The sequence below is a fragment of the Alexandromys fortis genome, unplaced genomic scaffold (genome assembly GCF_014885135.2).
Source record: "Alexandromys fortis isolate MF-2015 unplaced genomic scaffold, M_Fortis_MF-2015_v1.1 scaffold_63, whole genome shotgun sequence".
NCBI classification, from domain to species: domain Eukaryota; kingdom Metazoa; phylum Chordata; class Mammalia; order Rodentia; family Cricetidae; genus Alexandromys; species Alexandromys fortis.
The window spans coordinates 4420347-4444092 of NW_026067953.1; the positions used below are offsets into that span (position 1 = coordinate 4420347).

The 23746-nt window shown below is 45.8% G+C and overlaps 1 protein-coding gene across 2 annotated transcripts in view; it reads right to left on the reverse strand.

Moving 5' to 3' along the window:
• Positions 1-3071: 3071 nt before the first annotated feature.
• The window catches only part of Ptpn21 (protein tyrosine phosphatase non-receptor type 21), a 60462-nt gene continuing 39787 nt past the window's right edge, over positions 3072-23746 (reverse strand). For both annotated transcript variants that reach the window (XM_050151368.1, XM_050151369.1), the window contains exons 11-19: positions 22588-22648; positions 21907-21991; positions 17251-18695; positions 9720-9857; positions 8721-8942; positions 6672-6800; positions 6257-6491; positions 5592-5752; positions 3072-5062 (exon numbers count right to left, since the gene is read on the reverse strand). In XM_050151368.1, coding sequence (XP_050007325.1) covers positions 4934-5062; positions 5592-5752; positions 6257-6491; positions 6672-6800; positions 8721-8942; positions 9720-9857; positions 17251-18695; positions 21907-21991; positions 22588-22648 — 2605 coding nt within the window. In that variant the 3' untranslated portion in view covers positions 3072-4933. The remainder of the gene's footprint in view (positions 5063-5591; positions 5753-6256; positions 6492-6671; positions 6801-8720; positions 8943-9719; positions 9858-17250; positions 18696-21906; positions 21992-22587; positions 22649-23746) is intronic.

Sequence of the window (23746 nt, forward strand, 5' to 3'; positions counted from 1 at the left end):
AACAGGCCCTGCTTCAATAAGGTGGAAGGAGAAAACTCCCTCCTGAAAGCCAACCTCTGATCTCCATACACCGTGGTGCACACAAACACAGCACACACATGCATGAGCACACACATTTTTAATATGATTTAAGATAGGGATCTGTTTTAATCAGCAATATACTGAAAACTGTTCACTAACTCCAGATTATTAAAAGTACTTTATTTTGTAAGCACACATCACCCATCTAAATGGTTTTGGAATCTGTTTGGAAAACTTGATTTCGCTACACACACAATGACTTCCAGATGGCCTCTAGACGGGCGCTGTTGACTTGGTAATGCTGCAGGCTGGTGCTACAAACCTTTCTTCCCTTCTCAACCCAGGGACCACACCAGGGAGGGTATGGTAGGTACGTCCAATGGAAAAGGTAGACGGAATGCTTGGCCAAATCACCCCTCACCCCACCTCACAGCCACTTTCTTAGGCAGCATTCACGCTTACTTCATGATCAGTTCCGTGAAACATTCCTATGAAACTCAAGCCAATCTGCCTTCCATTCTGAGTCCCCACTGCCTGGCAGAGCAGGGAGAACTCATTCTCTGATCTCACCACCAGGGGGCAGCAGGGACAACAGTCATTCTGTAAGTTTGCTGAGGATACAAGGTGGTGATTTGGTTGTTACTTCCTACCTTTCACAAGCCAGCCCCAACCAGGCCCTCACCTCACCCCAGTCCACCCCTCCCCTTGGCTCTGGGGACAAACTAAAAGAATTGGCACATGCACTTACTGCATCATTTGCAAAAGTAAATGTGACTACCTCATTCGCATGCAATAAGCTTTTAGAATGTGTTTATTGAAGAGCAGACAAATACACAGATGATGGATGCCACTTATGCAACCAGAGAAGCCTCGAATGTTCCCTGAAATCCACTATCCAACCCAAACATGCAGACTTTGGACTTTACCCTCCTTCTTCTACACATAATTATAGGTACTAGGACCAGAGCCCTTATCTGCAGGAATTTAAAAAGTTCCTTTAAGAGAGTTCCCTCAGCTGTCACTCAAAAAGGACCCATCTGAAGTTTTTTAATGTATTTCAAGTAAAAGATCATTTTAGTTTGTTTCATGTGCTCTTTTCTTACTAAATTTATATCCAAGAGAATTTCCTTTAAAGGCTGGTGCTAAAAAGACATGGTGCTAAAAACCTTAGTCCCACACTCAGGTGACAGAGGCAAGCAGAGGAAGAAGTTTTCAAGACCAGCCAGGCCTACACTATGGACTCCAGACCATGACAGGCTAAACAGTAATGTGTGTGCATGTGTGTGATATATATTGTTTTTAGTATATATGTATATGTATAAATTGTTTTTAGTATATATGTATACTAAACAATTTACTTCTATCCCTACACTGCAAAAAAGAGGAAAAGATTAAAATAGTAGCACGTTTCCCTGTTTGCATTTATCCACATAACTCTCCAGTAACACGCCTGTGCACTGCAGACCTTCAGCTTAATACATATGGTTATAGTTTGTCCATTTTCTACACTATTAATATATATTCCTATCTGAAATGAATTTAGCCATGCCATGATATCATATAGTCCTATATCACGACGCTGTCCTCCTTCCTCATCTGTGTTCCAAATAGACATTTCTCTTCCTGGAAGTTTTTTTTTAATGGTTTATTTTTATTTTATGTGCATTGTATTTTGTATGTGTGTGTGTGGGAGGGAGTCAGATGCCCTGGAACTCTGGGACTGAACCCAGATCTTCTGGAAGACCATCCAGTGTTCTTAACTGCTGAGCTAATTTCTCCAGCTCTCTTTTCTGGAAGTTTCTAAGGAACCACACCTGTTAATTAAATTCTAGGGGTTTGTGGATGCTTCACAGTAGGAGTTCCTGAAGAAAACAACTGGTCACAATTTAACATTTTAGTTTATACTCATCTTAAGATGAGTGCCCCCTAGGTTTAAAAACACAACTAGAAATTCCAACACAAGCCCCCAGGAAAATCTGGAATTTTCCCCAAGAAAGCTGGTGCCAGAAATACCAAAGTTAACTGGTAGAAACATTCATTGGTTTGCAACTGTTTGTGTGAAAATGTACATTTTGATATTTTTGATATGAAATCAATACCATCAAGGAACTAAAAGCCTCGGTGATACACTCTAATAAATCTGACAGACTCTTCATTCTGAATTCTCAATTCAGACTCTTCAGTAAACCTTTTAAGCCTTAATATTTGAAATGGACCTCAAGCCGGGCTGTGGTGGTGCACGCCTTTAATCCCAGCACTTGGGAGGCAGAGGCAGGCGGATCTCTGTGAGTTCGAGGCCAGTCTGGTCTACAAGAGCTAGTTCCAGGACAGGCTCCAAAACCACAGAGGAAACCCTGTCTCGAAAAACCTGTTGAATTAGGAGCGGCGGGGCTGCGTCCCCAACACCCCAGCCGCTTGGCTAGCTCATGCCCGAAATAACAACACACAAACTGTATTTAACTGCTTGGCCCATGAACTCTAGCCCTTACAGGCTAATTCTCGCACCTGGACTAGCCCATTTCTAGTAATGTTTGTAAGCACCCCAGGTGCGCTTACCAGGAAGATTCTAGCCTATGTCCATCTTCATCACGTGTGCCTCAGAGAGCAGAGCTATCGCGTCTACCCGGGAGAGCTGAGCATGGCGTCTCTAAGGGAGCAGAGCAGAGTCTGACCTCACTTCCTCTTCCGCCCAGAATTCTATTCTGTTTTCTCCTCCCATCTATGTTCAGGGCCAGCCAAGCAGTTTCTTTTATTGCTCAGCCAATGAAATCAACAGATTGATATGACACTCCCACATCAAAAACCAAAAAAAATAAAATAAAAAATGAAATAGACCTCAAAACTTACATTATTCCAAAATTCAATTATGTAGAGGGTTTTTTTACTCAGAAATTTTCTCATTTGCTAGCTGTAATTAAGTTTAAAATTAATTACATTTAATTACATCGTAGAAGCGATGTCAAGCATACAACATTTGAAGAGTGATAGGTTTACACAGTGTAATTTTGCCCTGAAGGAATTATCAAGGTATCGCAACACAAACACAAACAAGCCATATATTACTCTTTAATTAAAGTTTTGTTTTACAATATGTTCTTGTCGGTGGGATATTTCCAGATGTTTAAGTGTGATAGAAAAGCATCTTCAAACAATGTACCATTGGAAGAAAAAGTTTCAGAAAACGTTCTGTCCTTCATATGGTATGAAATGGAACATATACCACCCAAACCTCCAATCCCGTCCTGGGGCGCGCCTTCCACGTGAGTTTACTGGGTTTAGCTGGGCTGACACATGTCTGTCATGGAGGGTGAGGCTCACCACAGGGTCAAATCAGAATGATGGCAGAACATCATCATTTAGGAGCTAAACCTAGACCTGACATTCTAGAAGGTCTACACAGTGAACCAAATTCGGGGGGGGGGGGAGGCTCAGATAAAGGTGCCAGCTTGTCCTCCACTTCTCACACAAGCTTAGCCTGGGCCAAGGACAGCATTCTGCCCTTCGAACCTGACCTGGTTCTGACCAGCAGGATGTGCCCAAAGTGGATGGAAGAGGAGGACCAACTACTTAGAACTGATCCTGGGGTGAGGACAGGATTAAGGTGCTAAATTCAAGTACCCCCTGAACACCACAGCAATTTCTGGTGGCCCCATAAGTTTGGGCTGTGGTTTGGAGAAAGGAACTGCTCATTCTGAAGGAAGGAACTGTTTCCTTCCTTCAACCAAAAGAAAACCAAGCCTCTTCAAGGCTTCTTTAATGATAATATAAACCTGGACGTTTTTGTAGGGGGAAAAAGTTACAAGGAACCCAAATAAACAAAGCACATCACTGACAATGGCAGACCTTGACTTCCCTTGCGTAGCCCTCTGGGGCTCACCCCCAAGCTCCCAAGACCCCACTCTCCATCCCAGCGTGACTATAGATAATACTGCATTTCTGTACCGACCAAGCCATCCTGCGTGGCCACCACAGGTACTTCCTCTCGTCCTGGTCATCTTACATACTCATAGTCCTTCTCTTTGAAACAGTGTCCACTGTTGTTTCTAATATAAAGCCACATATATTAAACTCATTTTCAACAAAAAAAAAGTGCTTAAAACCATCCAATGCAATTGTTCTTCATTTTCAACCAAGAAAATCAAACTCATTTATGCTTATTGATAATACTGAAAAAAATAGTGAATCTGATTCTTTGATTTTAAATAATGTGCCTTTATCCCCAACTTCACATTAACTGACTCAGTATTAGAACAACATGAGCTCTTATTTGGAAAATATAGAAGGTACAAATATATAGAACTTCTAGGATAAAAAACATTCTGAATATAAAAATGCTTTCTAGGTTTCAAAATAATACTTTTAGATTCTCTTTAGTTTTGGATTTGGTGAATAAACCACTTAGTTCCCTGTGGTTTTTGTTCTTAAACAAAAGCTAATAATGGTTTTAAATACAGTTACTCAAGATCCACTCAGTCTGGGTACTGCCCCACAGAAAAGTTCAGTTTCTAACTAAAAACCAAAACTATTTAGTCATAAAATTACATTATCAAAAACTAGCTTAAGATAGAAATCTGTGTGCCTTAATGATTGCCAGAACTGCCCAGTGCAGCTTCAGTAAGACAGAGAACCGTCTAGAAATACAGTCTCCAGAATGTGTGCAAGCGCTGAAAACTGGGCAGGCAAGGCCAGGGCACCACACCTGTCCCAAGTCCCACGCGCCTCCTCAGCCCTGTGCTTAGGGTGCTGCTTCAGCTCTTCCTGCCGCGCCTCCTGTTCGGGAGCTCCACATGGGACTCCTGGGGACAAACAGGAGCTGCACAAGCGCTTCTCTCTCTCTCTTCTCTTCCCTTCTTTCTTTTTTTAAGCTGTAAACACTTCACATGATTGGGTCCCCATATAAACACGTGGGAGCTTAAATGAGCCTGGAGCTTTTGAGGAACTGCATGAGAACTCTGTACACAAACGTGTACTGGCCGAGCGTCTGCACCAGCATCATTCTCTGCTGTCTCAGCATGTCCAGCACTCTGGGGATGTCCAGCACCTAGCGGAGAGAAACCGTGATGAGGAGAGCATTCTGAGGGGCAACAATACTGCCAGGCAGGCAGTCCCTGTCTACCAGAGCGCCTCCTGTGATCACCTGAGATCTGATCTGGATTAGCTCCAAAGGTCCATGTGGATTATTTCTTCAACAGTCCCTGGCTGTTGAAGTCAATTACCTCACCAGATTCTCAGATTCCACAAAAACACAGTATGCTAGGCACTGTCAGGACCTGATTCAATGTTTTCCACACAGGCCACTGGCCAGCACTAATTGTTAGATGTGTTGTGTTAATGGTGTCACAGGAAACCCTAGATAAAAGAATTAAACAGCCTTCCATATTATATGACATCTGGATCTTTACTATGACAGTTAGAGCCGGGAACCTCTAAGCCAGAGGCTTTTATAAACAACACTGAGCATCTATCTTGTGGTCACCATGTCCTAGGAAATGTGCTCAGAAAGATACTGGGCCTCTGTGCCCCTCTCCTTCCCAGCCACCAAGAATGTAGAACTTGGCGTAAGTCATCACCTCATTGTGCTCCAGACAGGCAATCATGATCTCTGACAAAATGACGACCCCAGTTCTTCCTACGCCAGCACTGCAGTGCACCAACAGTGGAGGGTTGGGGCTCTTGGGTTCGCTTGTACTGTTTGTATGACGTCGAACAGACTGGATCTCTTCAAGGTATGCTGTGAAAAGAATCAGTGAAATACAAAAGTACTCAGAGACAACGGCACATATAAAGTCAACAACCATCTCTTTATTCTCCCCAGTGAGAAGACTGCAGATAAAGAGCACTGGGCACCAAGGGACCAGAGCCAACTATGGTGACTGCAGGCAAGTCAGTGCCTCAGCACAAACGAGATGGAGGAGGTATGAGTTAGCTGTGGCATTCTACTTATGACAAGGCATCTCTTAAGAACGCCTTCTTGGGCTGGCAAAATGGCAGGGTGGGTGAGGACATTGACCAAGACTGATGACCCGAGTTCAATCCCCAAGAGCAACATGGTGGAAAGAGAGAACAAACGGACCTCCACACATGCGGTGTGGCACACACACACACACACACACACACACACCCCTATAAACCCATCTTCTGTTGAAACAAGTGCAAAGCTTCTATGAAACAACAGAGAGGGACTGTTGTAGAAACCTGAGACGAACCTAAGCTGCCCCAAAACAAAGACACTTACATAAAAATCCTTTGAGGTCTTCGGGACAGCCATGCTCGGGCCAGTCTGTGTACTGCAGATGCCAAACTGTCCTCTCCTGGCCTGTGAGGAGGTGCTTCATCTTCAAGCCTGTCGTGGCATAGCAGCCCGAGTCCGTGCGGAAGCGAGTTGTGATCTTAAACCTTCCGTAGGTGACGGTGTTGTGCCTTGAGCCAAGTCTTGGCCAGTACCTGAAGCTCTTCTCCCTGCCGCCCTCCTGTTAAAGACAGGCCCAGTCCAGCAGCAGCACGAGAGCCAGCCCGGGGCACTCCTCACTCAGGCCTTCACGCCGGCCGCCGCCTCACCCTGCTTTTCTCAGGTCAGCGCTCTGGGCGGTTAACATAAATGGTTCTTTGGAGACCCAGGAAAAAGCCCACCGAGAGGACTGCGCACTTACCTCCTCTGCTGTCACCATTGCGATGATTGTGATCCCCTGTTCCCACACCATCTGCCAAAAGTCCTGGCAGGTATTTTGTAACGGTCCCTGTGTGGCAATATAATCCCACTCAATTCCACTGACAGAGACCTAAAATCAGAGAAGGTTAAAAGCTTAGTGTGTGCATGGAATATATATACACGCACAGCCGTTGGTGTGTTCGTGGTAACACTAAACACTGACTGGGCTATTCAGCAGAGGATGGATACCTCTGGCTTCTTTATAAACATATATACCATGAGTTCATATGATATCCACGTGACTTGGAGCAATCTGCTCACCTCTCAATTTCAGTTTTATCTACAAAATGAAATAACTGCCGGTCCATAGGGTTGTGAGGACAGAGCAGATGTATACAATGTCTGGCTTGTTTGTAACAAGTACTAAGTAAATAGCTGCTCCCGCTGTGAGGCAAACAAAACACCACGGTGTCCCAAATCACAAACAATTTGTCACGATGAAATATTAAATATTCTTGGAAAAGTAAAATCAAAATCTAAGCTAATGCCAGATATCTTCTATTTAGAGTGGTCTCCACCCCAAACTGAGTCAGATCACACTCCACAAGGCCAAGTTTCCACTTAGGACTTAATGCTCCCCAACAAGGCTTTACAGCCCAGAAACCTGGGCTAAACTAGGTTCTACCGGTAACTGCCGACAACCATTTCTTTCTGAGTGCCCATTAAATGTTAAAGCCTGTGCCAAGCCCTGCTCCACACATCCTCCCTCTATGCTGCCAGGCCTCAGCACCAACTCTGGGCCCTCTCACTGGGCTCCCTTTCAGCAGTGGCCTGTGGGTGGGCACAGGACATCATAGCAGCTGGTTAAACAAATGGAAGTCTCACAGTTGGTGAGAGATCTAGGAGCTGACTCAATTTGCCCAATTCTGAAGTTCATATTCTTTCCATGACTCCTCAATCTGTAGCTGAAAATTTTGAAACACAACTACAAAAAAAAAATCATAATGTTATTCCATTTTTACCCATCTAGTCATAAAAGATGGGATGAGTTATTCCAAAGATATGTTTGGTTTCTAAATACACAATACCCATACAAAAAGCAAGGCAGTACATGCATTGATTCCTCAAAAACCATTAAGCATGCCTTCATTCCCACCACCTGGGAGGCAGAGGCTGTTCTCTGTGATTTTGAGGCCACCCTGAATAAACAGGCCAGTCAAGGGGACATAGCAAGACCCTGTGTCAAAAACCAAAACCAAATATAAATAAAAGCCGTTAAGCAGCACACACAGTGCCAAGTCTTTACAAATCCTTGGAGGTCAGACTGCTATCAAATATGACATGGAAGCTGAAGAAAAACCAGGCACAACTCAATCCCTGGAAGGGGCGTTCCCTTTCTAGAACAGAGAATCCAGCTAGTTGGCATGAGCCGAGTCTCTGTGCCATCGCCTCTCGCTGTAGCAAGTGGAACACCACCCAGTTGCCCAGTTGACAGCATCAGACTGTTCTGGGGAGTGCTTCTTTAAAGAACAGAGTGACACTAGGGATCACAAGGAGACGGGACGGATGGCATGCTCCTAAGCAACAGCTTGTGTGAGCGTCCTCCACAGTCCCAGACAGGGCTGGGTGCAGCTCATAGAGCACAAAGACCTGGGCTTGCCATGGCTGGGGAAAGGGAGGACATGAAAAGCAAAGTAGGCACATTCATTACATACAACGCACACAGTTATATGATGGGGTAAAACTAGTGATTCCGATACAGCAGCTCCCATGAGAACTGACAAGCCCCAAAAAGAGTCTTCAGATTTAGGACAAAGTTCTACTGGCACACAATGAAATGCCCCAAGTCCTGGCAATTATATGGGTATAGACTGGCTACCACATGGAGAGTGGACGTGATCTTGGCTGCGTCTGGATTCTCTAGCTTATAACATAATTGTCGCAATGACTCCAAATGGGATGTTTTCACAATACAGAACCCAGTGTAAACCTTAGGTTCCTCCAAGTCAGCCCTGGACTGCAGTGTTGTCTGCCCGGATGCTCTTCTCACCTTAATATGGGATGCGTTGATGTAGCCGGTGTTGTTCTCCTTGGTTGGTACCAGCTCTACTCTCGCGTCATCATAGGGAAGCACATCTTGGAATCGATTTCTTTCTGCATTTTCAGGCAGCCGGGCTGTTGAGCACTCCCCATCAACCAGCCGCTTTTTAAGAATCCTTTCATATTCGGTGAAGACCATTCCTTGCTCCAAGCGCTGTTCCAGAATCTTACACTAGGAGATAGGACATGTGTGAGGAGTGAGTCACATGTCACAGCTGAGTGGACTTTTGAGGTCCTGTCTGCTCCTTCAAGGTCTAGCATTTTCATTGTGACAGATTCTACATGAAACCAAACCAAAATTTTACAAGTCACAAAAAGTAGAAAAGGCAATGTTGTTGGCAAGACGTAGAGCGCAAAATTGAGTTTGAAAGTGAAATCCAGCCTAAGGCGGTTGGTTGGTCAAGCGTGAGGTCTAAACCTATGGTCAGCTTTGTGATCGCTAAGAAACAGAACTCTAGAACAGCCCAGATTTTGGGAGCAAATGCTCTGACTTATAACAGAAGTGTGTAAGACGCGGAGAGCAGAGGCAGGTGAGGGCCACCTGCAGATAGATGCAGCTAATGAGGAAATAAACACCTGTCTCATTTTAAAATAGTAAGGTCTCAATTCATATCTAATTTTGATTTAAAAACAAGATGATTTCCAATACAATGACACTTCTGCCTTCTCTTCTATGTATCCGTTTACACGTGCTCTTACTTTGAAGAACTAAAACAATCGAGGATCTTTAGAAACTAAAAACTCGATCAACATTGGAGCCTGAAATTACTTAAGACATTAAAGCCACACATTCGCTCCAGCTGTGACCCAGATAGCAAGAATTCCTAGCATTCATTTATGACTATTAAATTAGGCCAGAAAATTCACCAAGATTTCACAAGGGCACTTTGGAGTTGCCTTCACGGTCGCTCCACTGAAGCATTGAGCCCGGCACCCTGCACGCACTCACCCGTTCATCGTTCGTGGCTCTGGTGGACACTTCCTTCCCTTCATCAGGCAGAGGCAATCGGGACAGGGAGAGTCCATTGAGGGCAGCCAGCTTAAGGGGACCAATTTTTTTTGCATCTGCTCGAGTCTTTTTCATTCCCTGTAAGAAAATATTTACACACATATAGAGAATGTACCCAGATACAACCCTTTCAAAAGCGACGACGGCTGTGAGCGGAAGAGGAAGCACGGCAGTGCTCTCCGTGCTAGCACCCAAGGAGCGAGCCCTTCCCACACAACCGCCCAACTAGCTGCAGGGGAAGCCGTGCCTTTCAAGGCCAGAGCTCTGATAAGGCCTCCAGATAGAAGGCTTTGGCTCCAATTGGTTACAAGACTCTGTTGCAATGAAAGGTGAGGCTGTGGACAGGCAACATTCTTACAGAACTACCCAACTTTAAAACGTGAGAGCACAGCGAACAGAAAAACAAGATATCAGTGGGCTGTAACAACCTTTTTCTTTTCTTATTTTAAGACAGGGTCTCACAATGTAGCCTTGGCTGACCTGGAACCGTCTGTACATACCAGGCTAGCCTCAAACTCAGATATTCATCTACTGGTCTCTGCCTACTGAGTCCTCAGATAAAATGCATAGCAGCCTTTACTATTTTTAAAACAAACAAAAATTTAAATCATTCTGAAAAAGAGAAGGAAGGAAGGGAAAGAAAGAGAAAGAGAGAGAGAGAGAGAGAGAAAGAAAGAAAGAAAGAAAGAAAGAAAGAAAGAAAGAAAGAAAGACTGCTTTCACATATTCCACTCTACAGTCCTGAAGAACAATGCGACCTGGGCTGTCCCCAAAACGGTCACATTTCTAAATCATAAGCCCAGCTGCAGTCTCTAACAGCAATCCAGAGCGGAAGGGAGCATCAGTGGAACACTGTCCTAGCAAAACGGTGCTTCCCAAAGTTCTCACGCCTGGTCACATTCTTCTCTGTGGCAGATAAACCTGAGAAGTCTCCTCGAACATTCTGTAGAGTTACAAGTCCCAGTGTTCAAAGAAATGGTTTCCTCAGTTCTTAGAAGGAAACCAGCTTACTCCAGCTCTGTAAGCCTAAAAGTGCCGTGACACCAGGGCTGGAAGCACTGAGCAGAAACAAAGAGAAAAGCCATTTTGGTGGGGTAGGAAATGCTGTACTGTAATTGGAAAGTGTGTGTGGCCCTGGGCATATATGCCGAGGCGGCTAGAACGTGGCACCAGCTATCTCCTCTACTGTTCTATCCCTTCTCACTGAAGGCAATCTGACTGCCCAGAAACCTGCTGGGGTCTACCGACCTCCTCCACACAGTACTGGAACACAGTCTGACTGCCCAGAAACCTGCTGCCGGGGTCTACTGACCTCCTCCACACGGTGCTATGTCTTATAGCCTCTCCCCCCCCCCCGCCCCCGCAGTCTTGACTAGTTTTTGACATGGGGCTGGGGATTTGAACTCTGGTCCTCTTGACTAGACAGCAGGCATCTTACCCAGTGAGCCATCTCTCCAGCCTATAGAATATTTTTTAACTTCATAGTTCATATTGCTTATGAGCTTCCCACGTAATGCAATTCAGACTTAGAATGGGCAGAATCCTGGGTGTAACTAACTAACATCCTTCAGGTAAGTCACCTTTGCCCTACAGCCTTACCTGAGCAGAAATCTAGAAAGGGAGAGTGTGGGGGACGGGGACACACCACAGACTGACACCCCAGCTAAAATGTCCTGGATACAGTCTGCACAGAGCACAGCTGTGTGCTGCGGAGTTTAACAAGCAGCTCCCAAAGGGAAAGGTTCTTCCCTCCCTGGTCATTTCCATGGTGCAGACACTGTCACTGCCACGCCCCAACTGCCTAAGGAAGTCACCTGGCTCACAAGATCCCTAAAGCCGCATGGTATTGGCTGACTCAGTGCACTCTGCCCGAGATCCAGACGGCCCACACTGCCGAGCCAGATGACGGTGGTTCAGCACCAGCTGCCATTATCCCTTGCCAGGCCCATGGTTTTCAATGCCAAATCTGCAGGGCTTCTTAGGTAAGCACCACACTGCCCAGGCCTAAAGGATGCATGGAAGACCCAGTTTTTATGCAGATGGGTGAGCACCCAAACCAGTCTGCCTTAGCGATAACAATCTAATCCCTGGAGGTGGAAGCCTGGGTGGGGAACTCTGGACTGTCCCTTCTTGTCTGCTACTTTGCTACTTACTCTCTGGTCTTCTGGTTTTTTTTTTTTTTTTTTTTCCCCTCTCTTTTAACTTTAGCTCGCTTTAGTGCTGTCTGTTGACAGTGACAGGATCGTGTGATGTCACCATGAAGGGGTCAGAGGCTAACAGGGGGTTAGCCTACTCAACTCATGGGAAACTGGAAAACTAAACTCATGATATATTACAAACCAAGCTAATATTGACAAGCACTTGTGATGTTTAAAGTTGTATTTTAGTCTCCCAGGAACGCTAAGGTCGTCTCATTTACAAATGAGCAAACTGGGTCATGGAGAGACTAGATAGTTTGTTCAGGGTCACTACTGCCACTTTTATAAAAGAATCAGTGCAAAACAATAAAAAAAAAAAAAAAACAAGTCTTTCCTTAAAATCTGTTACACGGAAGCATTTGCTTCAGCAGGTAGACTTCCACGACTAACTGCAGTGAGACTCAATGCTGACAAATGCACAGATGACGGGCCCAGGCCGCTAAGAAAAGCCGAGGGATGATGCATGAAGGGTCTTGCCCACTGATGAACTACAATACCCAGCAGGGCCTATACTCAGACCCAGGCTGTTCACTGCTAGGGTCTATATACAGGATATATATACACCTCCACATATATCCTTGGGTAGGTAAAATCCCTGTGCAAAAAAGAGGCCAAAAGATGGTTCAACTATACAACTTCACTAGAAAGTCTTAAAATATAATGTGAGAAGAAAATTTGTATTTTAAGACAAGCAACTACATCAAAGCCCTCAGTGTAAGCTGAACCTGCCAGACCCCATCGAAATACACTAAACTTCTCCCACCTTGATTTATTAGTACATTTGTTGGACAATTACAGAAGATAATGGCAAGCTGTGTTACCTCGAGAGATCGGGGGGGGGGGGGCTAGAGGGTTTGGTCCCCTCAACTCTTGGGAAGTTAGAGAATTAAAGGGGACTGTCCACAATGCAAGCATCATTTGGAGTACTTGTGCTTCACATAAAAACAGTGGGCAGTTCTTACTGCATTGTCATAGAAGGCTCTATCCTGCCTGCTGGCCTGGGGACTCAAGCAGGGACTGTGGAAATCCCCACACTGTCCCTGCCCTAATGCTGCTCAGCCTGTTCCCTCTACCATGGTCCGCTTCAGCACTGGCCTTTGTATACTCAGGAATAAACAAAACTGAACTTACAATTCCATCCTTCAGCTGAGTAAAAGACTGTTAAATCTGAGCCCTTTCTTGGGGTGTTTTCTTGCATGTACTGATCTGTCATAAGCATTGTGATCCTCTGAGCTTCCCAGCCTGCCTGGAGGCCTGCGTCACTTCGAGGCCCTCACACACTAGGCCGGAAGCACAGTTGCAGAAGCTCCTCAATCTTTGGGTCATCCTAACAGTATGAGTCAAATGGATGCACTCTTCCCTTTGACTCGGTTCCAGTGCAGGTCACGGGTCAAGGAGTGAGGGCCATACAAGCTGCACCCTGAGCAATGCAGCATGGTGAGTGGACGCACCGCCAAACAGGACCACAAGGCTAAGTCAGAGGACGAGAAGTCAAAAGTGACTCAGTGCAGAGTAGCCAGGCTTGACAGGCAGGTTCTACTCAGTAAAATGCTACATAGAGCGGACCCAGACCCAGAACAGTGGGGGAAACGGGCAGGTAGAGAGAAAAGTAAGCTGAAAGTTCCAGTGGGTCACTCTCTAGTTGTATGACCTTGCAAAAGCTACTTGGTATTTCTGAGTCAGCGTCTTCATTTGTGAAAGACGACCAACAATGGCTCATTATAAACTGGGCACAGCAAATATGAAATCTCCACGCGTAGTAAACGTTCTGAAAAAGACAGCTACAGAAAACAGCTCTGGCTCCTACATTTTGTTTTAAACCCATAGGAAGTGCTTCCCCGTGCTTATTAGAGGAGTAGCAAACAGCCAGCGTGTCTACAGGGCCTTCTGTTGAATGCCCGGTTTGCTCTCTCGTTCTTGTAAAGAGATGGAGTCATTCTCCAGCCCACAGAGGCCATGGCCAAGACAGTCACACTGGATCCAGTCTTGAACCCTAACAACTACATAAAGACTTAGGGACACAGCCTCGGACACCTCTCCCAAGACGTGACTTGGACAAACAGAACGCAGTTCTGGGATGCCTTGTCACCTCTGATGTGGGAGTGATTTCTTATTAATAAAGAAACTGCCTAGGCCCATTTGATAGGCCAACCCTTAGGTAGGCGGAGAAAACAGAAGAGCATGCTGGGAGAAAGAAGCTGAGTCAAGGAGTCGCCATGATTCTCCCACTCCAGACAGATGCAGGTTAAGATCTTTCCTGGTAAGCGCACCTCGTGGAGCTACACAGATTATTAGAAATGGGTTAGGTCAATATGTAAGAGCTAGCCAATAAGAGGCTACAGATAACGGGCCAGGCAGTGTTTAAAAGAATATAGTTTCCGTGTAATTATTTCGGGCATAAGCTAGCCATGCGGGCGGCCGGGTGTCGGGGACGCAGCCCTGCCGCTCTTATCACTACAGAGTAGCACCCAACGTGCTAATGAACTCCACGTAAACCCTGAGAGGACTTAAAAAGGACACAGAGAGAATTTAAGACAGCATTTTGCTGTTTGTGGGTTGCGTACCACAAAGAAATTGTCCTGACTCAGCAGCAGAAAAAATTGGCTGTTTTAAAATGCCAGCTTCCTGGGCTGTGCCGCCATTGTGATCTCTGTCTGGCTCCTGCGGGAGACAGAGCTTTTGAATGGATCATTTGGAGTAAAGTTCTATAGCTTACTTGATGGCAATGTGGACTGCTGTGTGCCTGGAACTGTGTGTGGCTCAGGGGCACCAAATGGCTCTGAGGCAGGAGCAGCTTGCTCAGCTCCGCCTGCTGACCTCAGGTGGGAGCTACTGTAATAACCGTAAAAACAGCGCAGTTAAGGTTTCGACTGGGCAGAACACAGGCAGTACTGTATTACCTGTACATGGTGCAACTTAAGTTTTTAAGAACTGCTTCACATTTTAAGAAATGCTCCTGGATAGTAAAAAAATGTTACAGATTCAAAATAAAACAGATTCAGACATAAAAGACCACACTGTTGGATGAATGTACGTAGGCTTGAGAGAGAGAGAAGAAAAAAAATATAGAGAATAAAACTTTAATAAAAATGTAATGGTTTAAAAAAAAAGGTAAAGTCTTTAAAGAGACAGAGTACAGATAGTTAAGAGATTAAAAGAAATAAAGAAAAATAAGCCACAAAAAATGAAAAATTCACAGAGAGTCTGGATTATGTACATTGTGTTTTCTTTAAAATTTTTGACTGTGAAGGAGCTAAGTACAGAGAGACATTTCATTACATGGGCTGCCAAGCTAAACCAAAATGGATATAAGGGTATTATGATTTCAAAATTTGGATCTAAGGTTATGATGCTTTGGGAAAGTCCTTCTTTTGTTTTTGCAGAGGATGAGACCCTATGGATTTCTTGTATTCCAATTTGGTATGATAGACCACGCCCTCCTGAAAGGTTACTGTGAACACCCTCAAAAAATTACTTCACTCAACTGCCAACTGAGATGACCTTGGCACACAGGTTATACCATAAAAGACCTAATTAACGACGCCCCTATTCAGCAGGAAGCAGTTTGGAGAGAAAAAACTGCGCCCATGTTCCCAAATATTGTTTATAAATGTTCTTTTACATTTAAAGGGGGATATGATATAGATATGAATAATTTGCATTGGTATGGATTTTAAGGTCAATTTTGTTATATGTATTTCTGATCTTGATTAAGGTATTGTGATTGTGTAGTTCATTTTAAAATGTAATGTATAATTAGAAAATATAGGTTGCTAATGGATAATCATCGATGATAAAAAGCTTGTAGTCATGTTAGTTAGATTTTCTAGATATATAGAGATATATTTCAGTTAGATAGACATTCTTCATATCTCTCAAAGATTGCAGAATATGGCATTTAAAATATTTTAATAACTTAGGACTTTTCATGACAATGAGACATGTCTGCTCCTGGCAGCACCAGCTACTTCAAGAGGAAGATGGACATCGAAGAGGATCCTTATGGAGTTTGATAGCTATTTGGGCAAGAAACTGCTCTTGCCTGGACTGTTGCATAAACTGGACACAGAGAACCTGCAGAAAGAGGACTGCTGAACTTGCCTAAAGGTGAGATGATCTTTCGGGGTTCCTGATTCATGAAAGAGTCTATGAGACATTCTGCAGGACACAGCAGATAGTGACTGAACTGTCTTTGAAAATTCCTGCTTCATGGAAATGTCTGCTGGATACTATGGGCCTGAAGGCTGAAGATGGATGCCCCAGTGGTACAGAGGAACTTTGGGTAAACTGTCCAGGCAGCGAGATGTCTCTGTCATTTCTAGAGTTTTGGACTTCCTGTTTACTTAGGTATTATTATATCCTTCTGGAGTCTTTGATGGAGTTGAAGAATGAATAGTTATAGTTATAGTTTTCCTTAGTTATGATAAGAGATAAAATAGATATAAATACTGTAACTGTAATTCTTACTTGATAACTGTTTTGTTATATGTAATTTTACTATGTTAAAATTAAAGCCTTTCTTTTTTGTTTAAACAGAAAAAGGGGAAATGATGTGGGAGTGATTTCTTATTAATAAAGAAACTGCCTAGGCCCATTTGATAGGCCAACCCTTAGGTAGGCGGAGAAAACAGAAAAGAATGCTGGGAGAAAGAAGCTGAGTCAGTGAGTCACCATGATGCTCCCACTCCAGACAGACGCAGGTTAAGATCTTTCCTGGTAAGCCAGCTCGTGGGCTAAACAGATTATTAGAAATGGGTTAGATTAATATGTAAGAGCTGGCCAATAAGAGGCTACAGATAACGGGCCAGGCAGTGTTTAAAAGAATACAGTTTCCGTGTAATTATTTCGGGCATACGCTAGCCATGTGGTGGCCGGGTGCCAGGGACGCAGCCCCGCCACTCTTATCACTACACACCTCACAGTATTTTAAGGGGGTAGGGGAAGGTGGTTAGCAAAGCAATCCTGGCTAGAGTAATGAACTGTCTTCTTCCTCAACGTTTTATTAAGACAGTTTGGGGAGTCTTCCCACCCTCTCCCATAGACCTCTTCTCAGCACCCAACTTACCTCTAGAAGCCCACTACCACCCTCACTAGCCCACAGCCTCTCCACAAGAACTCGCACATGCCCCAAATAAGGCAAAAATCAGGGCTGACAGTTACTGAGAAAAAGCCAATCACTGAGAACCCTTGGTACTGAGGGAAGAGGAGACAGAACAGAGATTCAGGGGCCTCTCGTCCACACCTGAGGCACCTCTGCTCCTGGACCAGCTTACCCCGAGTGGCGGAAGTCCTTCCACAGTGTTCTTCTTCCCAGAGAGGAGATCTGACACTGGCCTTTTCTTGAGAGAGTCCCTCCTAGCTCGGTACCTCCCCGAAGTCGTGAGGTCAGATTCAGACATGGAGGGGGTTAACAGCCCATCTCTTCGGGGCCGATGGGTCTCCACAACCAGGGGGACGGTGCTAATGGCTTTCACCCTCTTCTCAGGCTCCGTAAAATGGGATTTGGGCTCAAGAATATGCAGAGGGCCGGCAACTGGAGTCACCGAAGCACAGGGGTAGTTCAGCTGCTGCTCCTGGGAATAAGCACCAGTCAGGCGGGGCTCGGACAAGGCTGAGACGGCATGTGCTCTGCTGCTGTCCTCGTCCAGGTCCTCCTCCTCCTCACTGCTGTGTATCAGCATGGTGGCATCAGAAAGGGACTTCTTGTGGCTATATCTGCCACCTTCCTGCTCTTCGCTCTCCTCTTGCTTTGTTCTATCAGAAAAGACACTGGACTGGGAGCCTGCTGAGCAAGTCCGCGGAGCCACGTCTGCGGCTGAGGCCGACATGGTCCTCTCCTTGAGCCTCAGGCCTTCAAAGCCGTGTGTGAGTCCCGCAATTTCAATACTGTTCCTCTTCTGTAGGTGGGCATGCCGGGCTGCTGTGAGGGGCTCGCTGACCTCCTGCAGGGAATGGGCCACGGGCAAGCTGTCCTCCTGGAAGGTCTGCACTGAGTGGTGGACACGCCTGGTGATAAGATCCGGATTGCTGCTGCTGATGTAGAGATGCCGGGACAGGTCTGGGGTGCTGTTGGCGGGCCTCGGGTACGGGTACGGTGGGGGTGGCCGGTACACCTGGGTTCTCATAATGTTTGGAGCTGGATAGTCCTGGGCCTGGAGCTGCACGTTTGTCAGCTCGGGCACACTGACGGCACCCACCACAGGCCGCCTCTCAGCAGGGTAGGGATACGGAGACTGACTGTGGAAACTGTAGTTCAGATTAAATGGGTAGTGGGCCGACTGGGGAGAGGTAAGGTGTGCGTGCTCCCGGATCTCAGGCTGGCTGTAGACCAGGGCATCGGGCCTGCTGTATGCGTAGGAACTGCCAATGTTGAGGTTCCGCAGCGAGTGGCTGTGCCTGTCTGCATGCACCAGGCCTCTGTTGAGCTGCTTCATCACAGTCTCGTAGTCGGGGGTTGGGCGGTAAGAAGGGGGGATCAGGGCACTGTGCCGATGGGATGGGATGTAGTCGGGCCTCATGACGTCACTGCCAGTAATACTTGGGTTGGAGGACATAGGGGAGGGCTGCAAGTAGGGCTGAGGGGTATTTAAGGAGTTCGTACTGTGTGCACTATAGACACTGCCGTTGCGGATGCGACCGCTGAGGTCAATCTGGGTTCTGTCCAAACTTGTCTGGGAGTGACAATAGAATCCATTCTTGCTGGGCACAAAGATGTTATCTGAGGAAGGAAAAGGTTTTAAAAGATCTTTAAAATGTCTTAAATTGGACTCATTACTCCAGCCAAATACTGAGATAGCCCTGGAAGAACTTATAACTTCTCTTGCTAAAACGACACAGCTTCAGTGCACTAAGTGGCCCTGGGAGCTTCAACATCCTCGCCTATAGGATGGGGTAAGTCTGCCTGCTTAAATCTCACCTCTGGGATGAGGAGGTCTGCCGCTGAAAGTGAGGTACTTAGGATCTGACCAAGTCTAAGTCCAATATTTAAAGTATAAATCATATCACAAAAGAATCTTTCTTCTGAAAGTTAAAAAGATATGTTCTACTACAGACAAGAAGCAGGAATTGTGCAGCGCTGTGAAACTCAAAGAGACACTGTTGAAGCACTGAGCCATGGTGGATAGGCGCTGAGCTAGGGAAGGAACCAACAATCTGTGAACATTTCCTTAAGTAGAATTTTAGTTTGTTTGCATAGATTCTTATTTAATAATAAAAAAAACCCACTGTCAAAGGGCACCAGTACAGCAGGTACAGAGCTTCCCGCCCAACAGGGAGGTCACTGGTCATGTAACTCCACCAAAGGCCCAGAAGCCAAGAAGAACCAGGCTAAGGTAGCTGGAGTTGCTCCACCCAGCCACCAGTTGAGCAAGATGTGGATCCAGAGCTGCAGGCTCAGGCTACCAATCCTACAGTGCTGGCTGGGCTAGAAGAGGCCATCTTTCCTCCACCTGACCTGCACCTCAGCAGTCAGGGCCTGCAGAAAGCACTGTCTGGGTGATTCAGCGGCTCCATTGGGGTGCAATGTCTGAGAACTGCTGGGCACACTGTATTGGGCATGCAAGCAGCTCTGGGAAGGCCATTCGCATGCCTCTCCCCTGCTGCACTCAGCGCCTCATCCCAGGCTTCTCCATCTGCAGAAGACTTGGCTATTGCCAAATTTCTAGATGACTTTTTTGGTCACAGATTCCTTTTCTGGGTTGTCTAGACCAGTGTGACACCTACCGACCTAGTGTCCCTGCCTGCAGGCTCTCTAAGAGCACACAGGCCTATACCCCTTCATCCCTTGGTGCCAAACACATGCATGTGGCTAGGAACAGTAAGGAGGACGTGAACAGTAAGTTGAGAGTCAGTTTCTGAGGACCCCTCCTCCCATTTCCCCAGTGCCTTGACCTACAACATTACAGACAGAAAAGGCTCCTCCAGTCTGAGACCCCGATACAGGCTGACATGGAACACAGCCCACCTGCCAGGACACAACAGACAAAGATTCTGACCAAGAAGTAAAGCCACTGAGAGTTTTAAATGTTGTTAGCACAGCAGAATCAGACCATCCCGGCTGAACAGGAGCGTGTGGGCTGGAGGGTGCTTGGGATAAGGGTGTGTGGGTGACAGAGCAGAGGGGCAAAGCCAGGGTCCCCCAAATAGAACAAGCTAGAGAGGAGGAAACTACTGCAAGAAGCTGGATGAGAAGAATGGCAAGGGGAGGTGGAGGAGCACGGACATAGGCAGGGATGATCATGCAGATAGCGAGGTTAGCTGGAAGCTTTCTTCAGGTGAGTTAGGGATGCAATTGCTAGTGGAAGGAACAAAAGGATAAGGACCTTTGTGGAGCAGGGGGACGGGGAGGCAGGGGTACGGAAGATAGTGTGTGATGCTACAGGTTATGGGTATTTAGCCGAGTGGGTAAAATTACATGCATCTCGGAATCCACAGAACCAGAAGAGTGACTTCATCATAATAAAGAACCATAAAAACAAACAGACTTACAGGGTAAAGCAATGAGCTCCAATTTAATATTCAGTTTGCAGCAAGCCCTGCTAGTTGACACCAGTTCCTGAGAGACAACTATTGACTAGGAAGCCTCCATGCAGGGTGCCCACCTGTCTGACTGCAGGAAACAAGGCACGAGTGACCACGGGAATGATGTCAGGGTGGGAAATGAGCATCTGAGTCACTCTTAGAGAAACCCTTTGCAAAGGAGCTGCTGTGGAAGCCCCTCAGGAAAGAAAGACACCAGACAGGTCTTTGTGACACCACCTAATACTAACAGGAAGACAACCTAAGGGCGTGGAAAACCCAGAGAGGGAGTAAGGGGGAACCAATGGAGCATGGAGACATCACTCTCAGACCGAGTGCAGTAAAAAGGGGAAGATAAAATAACCCAAACCATTGTTTGAAGAAGAGAGGAGAAGAAAGAGCAGCAGGGTCATCATAGCCTGAAGCCGGAGGATGAGCAGCACAGAGACAGAAGGCAGAAGCCTTGTCCCCATGGTACAAGTACAGACAGGTATGTGCAAAGACAAGGGGACAGGAACAGGACAGGCCCAGGGGAGAGTGAGCTCGTCACCATTGTTCTGCTCCGCGGTTGCCTTCCTCCCTGTGGGGACGTCCTCAACACTGCATAGAAGATCTCTCCAGACCCCATGCCCTACAGAATGGGCAACGGACCCCACTTCCCAGCAGCCCCTTCTCCTGTGCCACAGCACTCAGCAGCCAGAGCAGCAGACGCAGTCATAGCTGGAACTGATGATAGGCAGCCATCCCGCTAGACCCGGAGCGCTCAGCTCAGTGCCCCCGGCATGATGGAGAAAATGGTAATGCATGTTCTCTTAGCAAAATAATCGGGATCAAATCATGAGCAAAGGCCTTATTTCCACTATTATATTCTAAGCCTCTGTGTACAGAACTCATCTGCACCCCCTTTCTGGCCCTCAGTGGTTAGAGGTTACAGACAAATGTCACACAGACGGTTGAGATTTGGCATGGAGGCGCTGCCGTACACACACAGCTGAAGTACCAAGTACTGCGTCAGGCAGGGATAAAACATTTCTGGGTATCTTCTGTAACAAACAAACAAAAACAGCATTGTTGGTTGCTCGATACGGTGGCACATGCCTGTAATCCATCACTTGGGAAACGAGGGCTGGAAAAATCACCAACGTAAGGGAAGCCTGGCCTAAAAGAGACTTCCAAGACAGGAGGCAGCTGCGGGAGTTGTCAGCAGCTACCCTGGGGCTCAGCCGAGCCACATACATTTCAGGAAGAACGTGAATACAACGGCTTCTTCTGGGCTCCCAGGATGGCTATAATCAGGACAGTTTGGGACACAGCTGCAATAAGAAACCATCCAGACTTCAAGACCTCTAGGTCTTCACAGAGTTACTCACAGACACAGCTGTGCACGGCTTTGCAGACTCGGGGTACTTTACCTTGGGAAGAAGCAAATGGCTCTGTATAATGTCCATTATAATGCAGCTGGGGTGGGGGAGGCATCGCATAGGGCTGGGGTTTAGGCTAAGAAATGGAAAGTTGGACATAGAGTTAAAACACATCGCCCATGTCAAAGAGGTAAAGTCATTCTTTGCTGGACTCTTTCTCCTCACTAAAAAGACCTTCTGCAGGAGTTAAATGTATTATAAATGGAAAATCACCACAAAAATGGAGGAAGTCTTAACCTATCTGTCAGTTCCAACACCACCCACGTGGCAAAGTCAAGCCTGAGGCACTGATACCAGACAGCACAAGAAGTCTGCATCCAAAAAGTTATGAACAAGAAGGAATGGATACAAGCCTCCTTGTCTAAACTCATGAATAGAAAAAGCTTTTATGTACTACAAACCCTATAAGACAAAGTCATCAAGTAAATTAAATGCCTACTTAGGATCTAACTGGCTAACCAGTTAAAATTCATAATATTTGGTTGTATCTAATATTTGAACAAACATAATAATACTAAGGTGAACTTACGGAAGTTACCATATCATTGGATAAAAATTATCAAACATCAACACACATTTGTGATTCAAACTCAACATACTGCCCAAAGCATGTTTTAATTAAAGAGAGTGGTATCGCTAAGAGAGAAGAGGTGATCAAGTTCCTTCTCTTACCAGAGACATCCTGGAAGATGAGCCCCTCCTGACTGAGTTCAGTGTGGCAGCCTGAGTTTGCCTGTGGGAGAAGACAGCTGTGAGCCCAGAACACTCTTCCTACAATACAACAATAAACCAGATCTAGGGAGGAAGCCGGTGTGGTGGCTCCCACCTGCAGCTGCAGCATGCAGGGGGCCTAAGGTGTGCTGAGGTTCAGTGTGGTGGCTCCCACCTGCAGCTGCAGCATGCAAGGGGCTAAGGTGTGCTGAGGTTTGAGCCCTGCTGTGAGTGAGGTCGGTCTGGTGGTGCCTGAATTACAGGTTGTTAGGATACAGAGGAAGACACTGTCACAAAACAGCAATAACCAAGAGATACAGACAAGTAAAAAAGATTCTAAGGCAAAAGACAAGGTCGAACGTGCCATAAATTACAGAAGAGAGTTGTCACTTCCTAATGTAGGACTTCACAGCTTCCCCAGAACAAAAGGACACACTTCTTTTTGAAAACACACACACACACCTATTTCTTTGCATTTGTTTTACTGAAGTGTGAGCGGGTATGGCATAAACACGTGCACTAGATTCTTGCCAATGTTAGTAATGCCCATAATTTTGTCAAGGATTCTTAATTTACCAAGAGCATGTGTGATGCACAAGTGATTAACACATCCCGTGACAGTGACTGGCGCTCTAAGGACCATTACTAAAGCTCTGTCATCACAAAATAACAAATAAACGTACTGACTCAGGGAACGTGCATTAAGAAGCCTCTTTTATTCTAAACTAGCATTATTCTTAGCACTCTGATAATGTCTGTATTACACTCGGAATATTTGCTTATTTTTACAGGGCCTTTAAAATAAAGAAAACTATTGGACATTAGGATTTCCCACTAATCAGTAATGCAGTAATCAGGCGATGACTATGCACTTATGAGGGGATTCCTTTAAACAACTCTCTTTCTTATGCCTGGAAAATATTCAGAGTGCTGGAGAATAATGCACATCTCCTTTCTTTCCCTCTCCTTTCTTAGCAGTGAACTTTAGGGCTTTATTGTGCAGCTGTATCTACTTCCTAATAGACTAATAGTCTATCTTTCCAATATCATGCCCAGTATTCAGCCTGCAGGGTGCTTGTGGGTTTTTCTAGAGTGCCCCTTAAATGTACACAAGACACTG